At 47.0% G+C, this 12,695-nt stretch overlaps 1 protein-coding gene and 1 long non-coding RNA gene across 4 annotated transcripts; one reads left to right on the forward strand and one right to left on the reverse strand.

Moving 5' to 3' along the window:
* Positions 1 to 138: 138 nt before the first annotated feature.
* LOC105085575 (uncharacterized) lies at positions 139 to 7,207 on the reverse strand. Of its 3 annotated transcripts, none has more exons than XR_010384144.1 (4): positions 7,003 to 7,202; positions 6,859 to 6,912; positions 6,409 to 6,536; positions 139 to 1,194 (listed from the first exon to the last, which is right to left on the reverse strand). It is a non-coding gene; the product is annotated as an uncharacterized LOC105085575 (long non-coding RNA). The 3 variants fall into 3 exon arrangements; XR_010384143.1 differs by lacking the exon at positions 139 to 1,194 and adding an exon at positions 5,715 to 6,208; XR_010384142.1 differs by lacking the exon at positions 139 to 1,194 and having other exon boundaries at positions 6,230 to 6,536; positions 7,003 to 7,207.
* Positions 7,208 to 8,408: 1,201 nt separating this feature from the next.
* LOC135318466 (uncharacterized protein C2orf81-like) lies at positions 8,409 to 12,519 on the forward strand. Its single transcript, XM_064494360.1, has 4 exons — positions 8,409 to 8,547; positions 11,176 to 11,406; positions 11,493 to 11,712; positions 12,116 to 12,519. The coding sequence occupies exons 1-4, from the start codon at positions 8,530 to 8,532 to the stop codon at positions 12,286 to 12,288; spliced, it is 642 nt and encodes a 213-aa protein (XP_064350430.1). The 5' UTR covers positions 8,409 to 8,529; the 3' UTR covers positions 12,289 to 12,519.
* Positions 12,520 to 12,695: the final 176 nt, after the last annotated feature.

Consider the following 12,695-nt stretch of genomic DNA (forward strand, 5'->3'; position numbering starts at 1 on the left):
GTAAATGGGTACACGCACCAAGTTTCTCAAAATTATTACTCTTGCAAGCATTTAATGAGGGCTTTCTGTGTGACAATCACAAAGCGAAACACACAAGAACAAAACACAATACAGTGATACAAAAAAAAAAATCATGGTCCTTGGCTTTAGGGAGCTCATAGTGAAATAAGACAGATACATAAACAAATAACTGCAAATAGATAATTGCAATACAAAGTGATTCATATTTACTATAATAATGTGCAATTAATGCTCAGTAGGGATAGGTTTTGCCTGGAAAAATCAAGGTTTCACAGAAGTGACATCTGAACTAAGTGTTAAAGAATAAGTAGGACTTTGAGGATGAAAGATAAAAAACCGCCAATGGACATGTCCACTTGGATATTCTGCAGACAAGACAAACACAGGGCCTGAGCATAATTTGCTATTTCTCCCTTCCCAACCTCTGCTCCTCCTTCAAGCCTTGGAGGTAATCTTTGCTTTCCCCTCTTTCATCCCCTGTTATATTAGTTATCTAGGCTGCATAACAAGTAACAAATTATTACAGCATAATATAGTAGCTTAAAACACCAATAACATTTACTATTGTAACTGAGCAGGACCCTATGGGTCCTTCCCAGAACAGACCCCACACCCCCGTCCTCTGCCAGCCTCTTGTTTGTAGAAAAACTTTAGCCTCCTAGGCCTTCCCTGAGTTCCAAAGAATACATTTAATCAGAGAAGTGAGAAAATGCAGAAAGGAGAATAGTCAAGCAAGACAAAACAATAACAGTTTAGCCATTAAATGAAGGACCTTTAGTTCTTCCTCAAGGGCTATAGGTAATATTCTGAGCCACATCTTTTGACCTGTTTTTTGCAAAGACTGAAACTCCCCCAGGTGGGAGAAGTTAGCTGTAGACCCCACATGAGCTGGAACCAGAATGTTGATAATGTTGACCCTCACGGTTTCCCTTTGTCAGCAATTCAGGAATAGCTTAACTGGGTAGTCTGGCTCCATCTCTCTTGAGGTTACAGTCAAGTTACTGGATGGGGCTACAACCATCTGAAAGCTTAACTGGGGCTGGAGGATCCACTTCAAGGATGCCTTACTCCCATGACTGGCAAATTGATGGTGCCTGTTGGCAGTCAGTTTCTGTTCCTCTTTACCTGGGCCTCTCCATGGGGCTGCCTGAATATCCTCGCATCATGCAGTGGCTTCCTCAGAGCAAATGATTCAAAGGAGCAAAATGAAAGTCACAATGTTTTTTATAATCTAGTCTGAGACATAACATGCAATCACTTCTGCCCTATTCTATTGGTTACACAGGCCAACCCTGATGCACTGTAGGAAGGGGCTACACAAGGGTGTAATACAACGATCTGGGGGGCGCATCTTGAAAGCTGCCTACCACATCCACTTGTAAGCATTCACCATGTCCTGGTAATCTGCCTCCTAAATGACTTAAATCCATCATTTTCTGTCCATTATCCTTATAATGCAGGACTTTATCATCACTCACCTAGACTACCCAATAGTTTCATTAAAAAAAAAAAAAACTTTGCCTCCAATCTGTCCCATTCCAAATTTCCAGTAGGGTAATCTTTCTAAAGTGCAAGTTCTGGTTTATTCATTCAACAGTTACCGAAGGCATACTATGTGCTAGGCATTTTGCTAAGAAGCAGAGATAAGAAGATGATTAAAATGTGGTGTCTGAATTCAGATTGCTTAGTCTAGAAGGGGAAATGTATATTTGAAAGTGGTACATCAAATCTACTCTCTGAAACTTTCTAACACAGTAGCCTCAACACAGAGTTCTTCTGGCACTGATGCATGCCTCTCCCTGGCTGCTCCTCAGCAATGCAGCCTAGGCTTTATTTGCTTCTCTCAGCATGGTTTTGGTATTGAATTTTTTGTCTTTTGATTTTTCTTAAAAATTTTTTTTCAGGGAGGAGATCAAGATGGCATACCAAGAGGACATGGAGTTCACCTGCCCCCCACAAACACATGAAATAATATATCTACGTGTGGAGCACTTCCCCCTAAAAACAAACTGGAGACTGGCAGAAAAACTCTTATCAATCAAGGCTGTAAGAAAGATGCATAGATAGTTGGATAAGGAGGGAAGAGAAGCAACCAGGTCAGGACCAGCACCCTAGGAGGGGACACAGAATAGAAGGGGGGTTACACAGGCTCAGAGAGCCTCCTTGGAAAGTTAGTGGTTTGAATCACATACTGGGTGCCCCAGCCCTGCGGTCCAACACCAGGAAGATGAGTCCCTTCAGCTGGTTTGAAAACCAGTGGGACAGACAGCTGGGCTATAAGAAACCTAGATTCTGCTTGTGAAGAGTACCCACATGCCTGCTTACTCCTGAAAGGGGGCAGAGCAAGCAGGGTAGAAAATGCCTGGGACTCTGGCTGTTTTCCCATGACTGCACAGCGCACACCCCAGCCTGAACCAAGCCCTCACTGGCCCCTTTTGCTCCTTCACAGGGCTCCACACTAGGGAGAAGGCTGCCATGGCTGAGGAGAGCACACAGTTTTAGGGGGCAGAGCCAGCTCTGATCCAGCACACCATCCAAATGAGACAAGGGCAGCCATTACTAGTGTTCATTATGGTAGCAGATTGGGAGCAGTCCAGAATTCTGACTGGTGCCAGGACTGCACCCAGGCCCACACCAAGCACCCCCTCCAGCCCCTCTTGCTCCAGCACTGCTCCACCCTGGGGCAAGGGTGCCAATGCTGGGAGGAGGGAAAGCACACACACGAAGAGGGTACAGAACCACCTCGGACCCAACCCTCGGGGTTTCTGCTCCAGCAATCTGGGACCCAACACTGCCCCCAGTAGGATGGTGTTGGCCACTGAGCAGAGTAGAAGGCCTGGCTCATACCTGGCTCTGGCTCTAGAAACTCCATCCCAGCTCCATCTCCTACCAAGATGATACCTGCCAGCGCACCCTTGGGGAAGATGTGACTCATAATCACTTCAAATCCAGCTCTCCCAAAAGAGCTACTGGACACATGCAGACAGTATGGGGATGCTCCCACACAAGGACACTCCCTCAAGACCAGAATAGGAAAAAAACACACGCACCCCAATGTTCATAGCAGCACTATTTACAATAGCCAAGACAGAAACAACCCAAATGTCCATCAACATATGACGGGATAAAGAAGATGTGTTATACACACACACACACACACACACACACTGAAATTCTACTCAGCCATCAAAAAGGTCACAATAATGCCATTTGCAGCAACATGAATGGACCTGGAAATTGTCATTCTAAGTGAAGTAAACCAGAAAGAGAAAGAAAAATGCCATACAATATCGCTTATATGTGGAATCTGAAAAAAAAAGGACTACTTATTATTTATAACTCATGATTGACTTCTTGAATATGTGTAAGCACATTTGACTGTTCTTCATAATTGGATAACTGTATTCTGTTGATTCTTATTTTGTGGTTGGCTTTATTCCTTTGATAACTATATAAGTTTAAAGAGCTAAAGCTCTAAACTGTTCTTAGAAAGAAAGAACAGTACATATACGTAAATTTTTTTAATGTGCAGTATATTGTATATATGTATTCACATGCAATATATTGTATATGTGCAGTCAAATTGTGTCAATTGTACCTAATAAAACTGAAAATGGGAAAAAAAAGACCAGAATAGGTAACTGTTTTGCCTAATTCTATAGAGACAGAAAAAGTTGAGCAAAATGAGAAGACAGAGTAATTTGTTTCAAACAAAAGAACAAGAAAAAATTTTAAAAACAACTAATGAAATAGAGGTAAAAAATTTACAAAATAAAGAGTTCAAAGCATTATTAATAAGAACACTAACTGAACTAGGGAAAAGAATTGATGAACACAGAATTTTAACAAGGAACTAGAAAATAAAAGAAAGAACCAGTCAGAACTGAAGAATACACTAAACTGAAATGAAAAACACACTAGAAGGAATTAATAGCAGACTAAGTGATACAGAAGAATGCAAAAGTAACCTGAAGATAGAATAATGGAAATCACCCAATTGGAATAGCAAAAAGAAAAACAGATTAAAAAATAAGGAACCTCTGGAACAACACCAAGCATACCAACATTCAAATTAGAAGGGTCTCAGAAGGAGAAGAAAAAGAGAAGGAGATCAAAAATGTGTTTGATGAAATTATGGCTAAAAATTTCCCAAACCTGAAGAAGGAAACAGATATCCATGTATAGGAAGCACAGAGAGTCCCCCGAAAACATGAACTCAAACAGACACACACTGAGACATATCATAATGAAAATGTGAAAAATTAAAGATAAAAAGAGAATTCTAAAGGCAGCAAGAGAAAAACAAAGGGTCACATACCAAGGAACCCCCATGAAGCTATCAGCCGATTTTTCTGCAGAAACGTTGCAGGCCAGAAAGCAGTGACGTGACGTACCTGAAGGGCTGAAAGGGGAAATTCTACAACCTAGGATACTCTGCCCAACAAGATACTCATTCAGAATTGAAGGGGAGATAAAGAACAACTCCGATCAGCAAAACTAAGAGTTCATCAATGCTAAACCAGCCCTAAAAGAAATGTTAAAGGCTCTTCTCTAAGTGGAAAATAAAAGGCTACAACATGAACTAAGAATCTATAGGAAAAGAAAAATAAACCCACTAGTAAAGGCAAGTATACAGAAAAGGCTGTGGATCAACCACAGAAATAAGCTAATATGACGATCAAAGGACAAAAAATTGTAAAATCAAGTATAACTACAATAAACAGTTAAGAGATAAACATAAAGATGTAAAATATGACATCAAAAACACAAAACGTTGAGGGGAGTGAAAAAAAAGTAGATGTTATAGAATGTGCTTGAACTAAAGTGACTACCAGTTTAAAACAAGTAGATATAGGCCAATATATATGAACCCATCGGTTACCATAGGTTCTGACCTATAATAGATAAACAAAAACTAGAGAGAAAGGATCACAAGCATATCACAAAAGAAAATCATCAAAGGGAAGAAACTAAAAGAAGACAAACAGAGAAGAAATACAAAGCCAGAAAACAAGTAACAAAGTGGCAATGTATACTCACCTATCAATAATCACTTTAAATGTCAATGGATTAAATGCTCGAATCAAAATACATAAGGGAGCAGATTGGATTAAAAAAATCCTATCTATATGATGCCTACAAGTGACTGACCTCAGTGCTATAGACACACACAGACTGAAAGTGAGAGAATGGAAAAAGATACTTCATACAAATGGAAACAATAAGAAAGCTGGGGTAGCTATACTCATATCAGACAGAATAGACTCTAACAATGTCTATAACAAGACAAAGAAGGGAATTATATAATGATAAAGGGATCAATACAAGAAGAGGATATAACATTCATTAACATGTATGCACCTACATTTCTGGTCAAGATGGCGAAAAAAAAATAAAGTGAATGAGTGAGTGAATGATGTGGAAGAGAAAGGTTAAAGAGATAAAGAAGAGGTCAACAGTGCCCACGTCGGGACCCGGGTCCAGGACACAGACGGCCCGGGCGTGCGCGTTGATCTGGACGTGCAGAGTTCCTGTACTGGCTTCGTACAGACGCACCTGCCTGTCCCCATAGCCTGCTGCAATGGTCCCCTGCCACAGCTGCACGGAAGGGCACGGGACTCTGCAAGGGTTATACCCCACTTTGACTTCCCAGACCCGGGCCCACTACCACCCTGAAGCTACCTCAGGAAGGCCTCAGCCCCATTCTGCCTCACCTACCCGAATACTGGAATTTGCATCAGTAATTTGAATTCAGGCACTCAGTGGATAGATGATGAAACAGGCCACAGTGTCATGACCTTCTGGAGGTCTTGCAGTGAGGCACTCAGAGTCACGACTAGACTCTGGGCGTCCCGAGAGCCCCTAACCCCAAGCAGCAGACACAGCCCACGGGCCCAGCTCTGTGGCAGGTGCAGCGCAGGATGCAAATTAGAAGATACATACCCTGTTCCCAAGACGCTTAAGACCCAGCTGGGGAGACAGGACTTGTCTCTGAGGGCAGTATCAATTCAAGGCTCAGCTGAGGGAGACCAGTGGGAGCTGGAATAGGGGGGTGGCTTCCTGAGGTGGCACTGGGGGTGGCCTGAAGAGGCAGGACTTGCCCAAGTTCAGAGAAGGAAGCTACACATGTCAGAGCTGGAAAGCATCTCAGAAACTATCTGCCCCAACTCTTCAGTTCACACCAGCACTGTAAAGTGTTGGAAAACGACTAAATGCCATGTAAATGGAAAGTAACCCTGGCGTCGTCACTGGACCCAAGGTTGCTGAAGCCTAGGAGAGTCTAGCGATTTGCCTAAAGTCATCCAGCTGCTTGAACCCAGCTCTCCTGCCTCCCAAGGCAGGGAAGGCCCCCAGACTCACTGGAACAGGTAGGCGAAGTCCACTTACCTGGCCCTGGGCGGGCTCGGTGGCAATGTCTGTGACTGGTGTCTGGTGTCCAGCCAGCTCTTCACTCAGAACGATGTGGGGACCCTTGGCTGGGATGTCAAACACCAGTACCCGGCCTGACCACGCTCCTGCAGAAGCAGTGCTCCACTGATGGCTTCCTGATCCTCCCAGGTCCCCAGCCCCCACACTCAGCACTTCCTCCATCCCAGAGACCTTAGTAACAAACCCACCTCTCATTGCTCCAACCAGCCTTGCCCCCATATTCACCACCCTTATCCTATCCCACCCTGCCCCTCTGAACCCCTCCACGGCTTTTTGGAGTCTTCAGACCCCCCTTCACTCCCACCCTTCCCTCTAACCCTCCAGTTTCCTCAGATCAGCATCTTCCTGGCCAAAGCACACACCCCTATGCCCCAGCACCCCACAATGCCCTGCCCTCGGCCCCCTCACCCACACAGATGAAGTGACCACTGGCAGCAATTCCTCGGGCAAACACAGCCTGTACTAAGTATGAGAGGGGAAAACTATTAGAAATAGCATCTCCCCATCCCCACAAACACTCCCTACCCCTGCCCCACGCAGTCCCACAGGTACCTAGAGAGGCATCTCCAGAGTCCAGGGCGTGCCAATAGACCATGACGGAGCCATCAGACTCGTACATCTGGAAGACGGGGTGAGGATGGGGTCACAATTCAGCTGACCTTTGCTGAGCTCTTTGCTGACTACTCCACATACTTATGTTAGCCTTAGCCCAATTAATCCTGAAAACCACCCTAGGAGGTCGGCATTACTTTCATCCCCATTTTACAGAGGAGGACACTGAGGCTCTGAGAAGTCAATTAAATTACCCAAGGACATGCGGCTAGTAAAGAAGCAGATATTGGAGATGGCACCTGAGAACTGAAAAACAAGGAAGGAGAGAAGATGAGAAACAAGGAGGAAGGAGCTAAGCAAATTAAAGTTTGGAAATGTTTAGAGGCAAATGGGGGAAAGGTCTAGGGGCCTTGGGGAGAAGGTGAGAAGACTCTAGTTGGGGAGGGCAGGAAGGTCCTCTTCTTACCTGTATTTCTGGATGTGAAGTGAGTACCAGCAATACTTGGTAAGGGAGGACACACCAGTGGACCTGGAGTTCGCTGAGTCAGGGCAGGGAGAAGTGGTCAGACATGAGGGGACACGAGGACTCAGAAGTATGGAAATTCAGACGGCTAGACAAGGCCTCTTTCCCGGGATTTGGTGAGGAAAGGCTGGGTGAGGGCTGGTTTCAGCAGCACCACTCCCAACTCCATGGCTCACCTGGGTGATAAGTGGGGAGCTCACGCCAGCGTCCTCCTTAGCGTGGAGCTGGCGCTGGGCCAAGGGCACCCCCTCAGGAGCAGCGCTGAGAAGCTGGGCGCCGGGTCCATGGACTACGCCAAAATGTGTGAGGTTGCGCTGCTGCAGCACACTGAGGTTGTTGCACAGGGCGGCCGCCGAGCCTCGAAGGGGAATGGAGCGCTCCCGGCGGAACATCCTAGGGGAGAGACGCCCGAATCACCAGGTTCAACAGAGGACAGCGGAGATTCCTCTGCGGACTCGGGGCGCTGTTATGCGGCACTGGGAGAGACCCCTGAGTCTGGGTCATGATGGGATGGGGGGTCACGTGGTGCGGGGAGGGTACCATGGAGCAGGTAAGGGGAACCCCAGGGCTGAGTCACGAGGCGATGCGGGGAATCCCGGAGGAGGAACGGCGATGGCACAGGCCCCAGTGGCCCAAAGAGCCCAAGCCGAGGTGGGATGAAGCAAGGTAGCCCCCAGGCCCTATTTCCCTCCGCTCGGCTCCCCTAATACCCGGGCCAGGTAAGAGATCACAACAGCCCCCCTAAATCGGCTTCCTGTCTCTAGAAGCGTCGTCTCTCCTAATCCACCGCCACCTTAGAGACCACGCACGCACGCACGCACGGCCGCTGGGTGGGGCCAGCCACCCGGAAGTGCGATGCGGGGGCCCGGCTGCCGCGGGGGCCCGGCTGCCGGGGCGGCCGATAGACCAGGGCGGCCCTTAGAACTGGGCGGCTCCTAGACCGGGGCGGACGCAGAGAGACTAGGAAGCCGTGGTGCTGCGGGGTCTGAGCTGCCGCTGTGGCGATGGCGGACAAAGGCTCGGTGAGCCTAAGCTTAGCGGAGGGTGCGCCAGAGCGGGGACAGCCCGTTCAGATCCGCGTCCCGATCCGTCGGCCAGTTCGAAGCCACCCGGCGCCCGCCCACCACGCGGGCGCTCAGGATGGTCAGGGAAGCCGCGTCTGTGCGCTGGGCGGAAAACTCCACCTGCGCCGCGCCCACACAGACGCACGGTCACTCTGGGAAGCTGGGGGAAGGGGTTTCAATGGGTGGTGCAGAGCCCAAGAACAAGAAGTGACTTTGGGAACTGCTAATGCGTGTAATAAGTCTCTTACATTGAGTCACCCACTTAAATGGAAAAACCAGAATTGGTCAGGCCCTGGGGAGAGGTGTTGCTAGATGAATGAGCCATTTTGAGAATTTCAGGAGGAAGAAATGGACTATATAACAATGAGGCTACGCTTGAAAGTCAAATTGTTTAAGTCAAGACAGTTTAAAATAAGAAACAGATTTGGAGAGCATTTGTGCAACAATGTTTCTGGCCCCTGTGGTCAGGCCACTTCTAGGCACAGTCCGTATCATGGGTGCCACATGAGAGGCTGGGAGGGGAAGGCTAACCAACTCTCCTCTCCCAGACCTACCTGCCCTGCTCTGGCCAAGCCTGGACTGAGTTGTGGGCCGTTCCCTGGGCTTGCCACCAGCGCTGTTCTCACTAGCAGAGAGGGGCAGTGAGGCTTAAGGAGTTTTAAGTTCAGTGTGAGGTTTAGGGAACACAAGTTGAAGGAGAATGAATTTGGGGGAACACCATGTATGAGGCAATAAGGTTAGGGGTGGGGAGGCAAAGGTTTGGGAAGATTTTGTTGGGAGGTGAGTTTTGGAAGGACTCAGGTTCAGGGAGACTTGTGGGGAAGTGAGGCGCATAAAAATCTGCTAGTAATAGATAAACAAAATTACACTGTAGAGCACAGGGAAATATACACAAGATCTTATGGTAACTCACAGGAAAATGTGACAATGAATATATATATATGTTCATGTATGACTGAAAAATTGTGCTCTACACTAGAATTTGACACAACATTGTAAAATGATTATAAATCAATAAATAAAAAAAAAAGAATCTGCTAGTAAATTCCTGGGTCATTAATGGATTTGGGGGGACTATTTTTTTTTTCCTTCTCAGTGGATTTTTCTTGATTATAAAAGGATACAAAATCATTGTAGAAACCTTATAAAATGGAGAAGAGTGTAGGAAAGAAACATATCCACCATTACAGTTATTTTTTTCCCACAATTTTGGGCTTTTCCTTTTCTTCAACACCTGTTGATTTACATATCTGAGATCATAGCTAACGTAATTTTGTGTCCTGTTTTTTCATTTAACATATCATAAGAATTTTCCTATGGTATTGTAAATTCTTCCTGAAGATTGCCTCCAATCATGGGATAATGTTCCATCACATAGCTCGCACACAACTAGCCATCTGTTCTGTTTTTGTTAGACCTATGTTTTCAATATTCTGCTGTTATAAATGACATTACAGAAAATATTTTAGAGAATATAGTTTTATTTTCATTTCAGAATATGCTTTTTGGTATATTTATAAAACTGGAATTGATATTTTTGAAAATTGCACATCTTTTCAAATGTCATCAACAGTTCTACTTTTATTAACTATGTCCTTTGCTTATTCTTGGGGGTCTTATGATTTTTAAAAAATTTTATGTGCATTTTTATATTTGTGGGATATTTATTCTTTTTAATATTTGTTGGAAACATTTTTGTTTGTTTGTTTAGGAAGCAGGATAAAGTCAAGTTCTGGAGGCAGACCTGCCTGCATATGAATTACAACTGCACTGCTTCCTCGCTCTCTGATCCTGGGCAAATTCTGTAAAGTGGGGATAAAAATACTATTTTAGTACATACTCTAAAAACTATAGCAACTGAATCCATGTATGTGACTGATAGGCTTTAAGTGGCAATACATGGTAATTACTATTACCAGCTTGTACATAGGAATTTTTTAAAAAGTAAGGAAAGGAAAATTTGACCTGTATGTATACACTTTTCTACCCATTTGTTTATTATTCTTACATGACGTTTATGCTTAGGTAGTTCTCTCTTACCCAGAGATTCTATGACAATTTAAACTACTTTTCCTACATTTTTTTTTGTTTTTATTTTGTTTTATTTCTGTGTGTGTTTATCCTTTCATTCAGCTGGAATTTATTGAGATGTATATTGTGAAGTGAGGACCTAAGTTGATTTGGGGGAGGGGAGGAGACTCTAAACACACCAATACTTCCGGCACTGTTTGTTGACTCATCTTTCTCAAGTTCTTTGAGCTCTCAAGAGTTTTGAACACTATAAACTAGTGCAAATAGCAAGGACTCTGCGGTTAGAGCTATACATAGCCTGGGTTCAGGGTGTAATCTCAAGCAAATGTAGGTTAACTTCTGTCGAGTTTCAGTTTCTTTGTAAAATGGGCTTAGTGAGCTGTTAGGAAAATTGAATTAGCTAGGTCACACACCCGAAAAACGTCTGTCCCATAGTAGGCTCGTAGTAAATTGTCCCTTTCAGAAGGTTTTTCCTTCCTAATAGACAACTTGAGGAAGCTTCCTCCTCCTCCACTCCTGGGTTTCTTGCCCTGATTTGCCTGTTCTTTACAACAGAGGCAGGAGAACCAGGCCCAAGACTCCAAAGTGACCCGACCCAAGGCAGAAAAGGCGACATCGCCTAAACTTACGGTGCCGCAAGGGGGCGTCGTGCCTGGACGGCTCACTGAGGCGGAGGCGGCAAAGCTGAGGGCTCGCGAGGAGGGTGAGGAGGTGGTGGGCGACATCCTGGAGGAGCTGGTGGACCCAGTGATGGATGCCGCCTGCAAATCCTACCTGGAACGGCAGGTGGGGCTGGATCCGCGTCCTCCAGACCCATCTCCTCTCTCCCTGACCTCTGCCTGCTGGACTGAGACCCTCTCTCGCCTCCGCAGTGCATACCGTACGCAGTGAACAGGGCACGGGAGACCATACTCCAGATGGGCCAGATGCGATTCATGCCCTGGGATGAGGGAGAACCCCACCTGGCAGAGGACCCCACGTGGGCGGAGGACGAGGAACCCTCACCTTGCCCGACTGACACCTGGGCTCGGGGGAGCCGTGCCCGTGCGGTGCGCGCCCTCCTCGGTGGGACTGAAGAAGAGCCAAGGCAAAGTAAGCCCCACCCCCAGCTCCTTCCCACCTCCCGCCCCCACCATGTTCTTTTCTCTTCAGCGCCTCTATGGGCTGCTCCAACCTTAGTTCCTCTGTCTCCTATGTCTGCATCTGGCCGTCAGTTTTCTTCCCTCTCCCGCCTGGGGTTCCCATCTGAGAGCTGGGTCCCAGCCCCAGCCTCCAATTCCCTACTTTAAACGTAAGCCTACCGTCCCCAGGCTTCTGTTCAAAGCTGCCCTTCCCCAGTCCCGGCCTCTGCTTTCTCACCACGCACCTGGGGCTCCCCTCTGTGGCCCGCAGCCCCAGGTCGAAACTATAGCCCGGTGCGTGGCCCAGCGGCTGGGAGGGGGAGGCCGAGTTGCTGGGTGAGCTGTGGGCGGGCCGCACCCGCGAACTCCCGCAGGGCCTAGACCCCAAGGATCAGGAGAGCCAGGATCTTCAGAAGGGGCCTCACCCTGCTCCTGGAGTCCTCAAGGCCAAGTCCCAGGTGGTGAGGAAGCCCACGTTGCTGCCGAAAGCGCCGAAGATGGCTCCTGGTATGAGCACGTGGAACCCAGCCACCCAGGAGCTGCTTAGCTGTGCTGGAGCTCAACAGGACGACAAAGAGGGCAGCACCTCTCGTCCCATCTACACGGGTGCCCCAGATCCCCAGGTGATGGTGGCACAGCTAACAGAAAAGTCAGGTCCCCAAATATCATCACTCCCCTCCAAGCACCCGCCCCATCCTGGGCCCTGAACCTCAGGCAGTGGGAATCCGCCTGCCTTCTGTCTGCCTGCCAGAAATAAACACCTGAGTTGCTTTAAGAATTGGCCCCGTGTCTGTCAGTTTCTTCCAAGTGTGTGTACTCACGAAACTGGAGAGGGGCAGTTGTCCTGCAGGCCTAGAAGAAGACAGAACACTGACTCCTGGGAATAATTGCATTACCACCCTTAGGAGACCCCGCTTTAGGCCCAAGGTGACTCCCCAGCAGAGGCAGTCTGGA

Source organism: Camelus dromedarius, chromosome 15 (genome assembly GCF_036321535.1).
Source record: "Camelus dromedarius isolate mCamDro1 chromosome 15, mCamDro1.pat, whole genome shotgun sequence".
NCBI lineage: Eukaryota > Metazoa > Chordata > Mammalia > Artiodactyla > Camelidae > Camelus > Camelus dromedarius.

What these genes read in the sequence shown, in the direction of transcription:
- LOC135318466 (XM_064494360.1), top strand. An exon ending in AATCCTACCTGGAACGGCAG is followed by an intron (nt 11,407 to 11,492) that starts GTGGGGCTGGAT and finishes TCGCCTCCGCAG; the next exon opens with TGCATACCGTACGCAGTGAA. An exon ending in TGAAGAAGAGCCAAGGCAAA is followed by an intron (nt 11,713 to 12,115) that starts GTAAGCCCCACC and finishes GAACTCCCGCAG; the next exon opens with GGCCTAGACCCCAAGGATCA.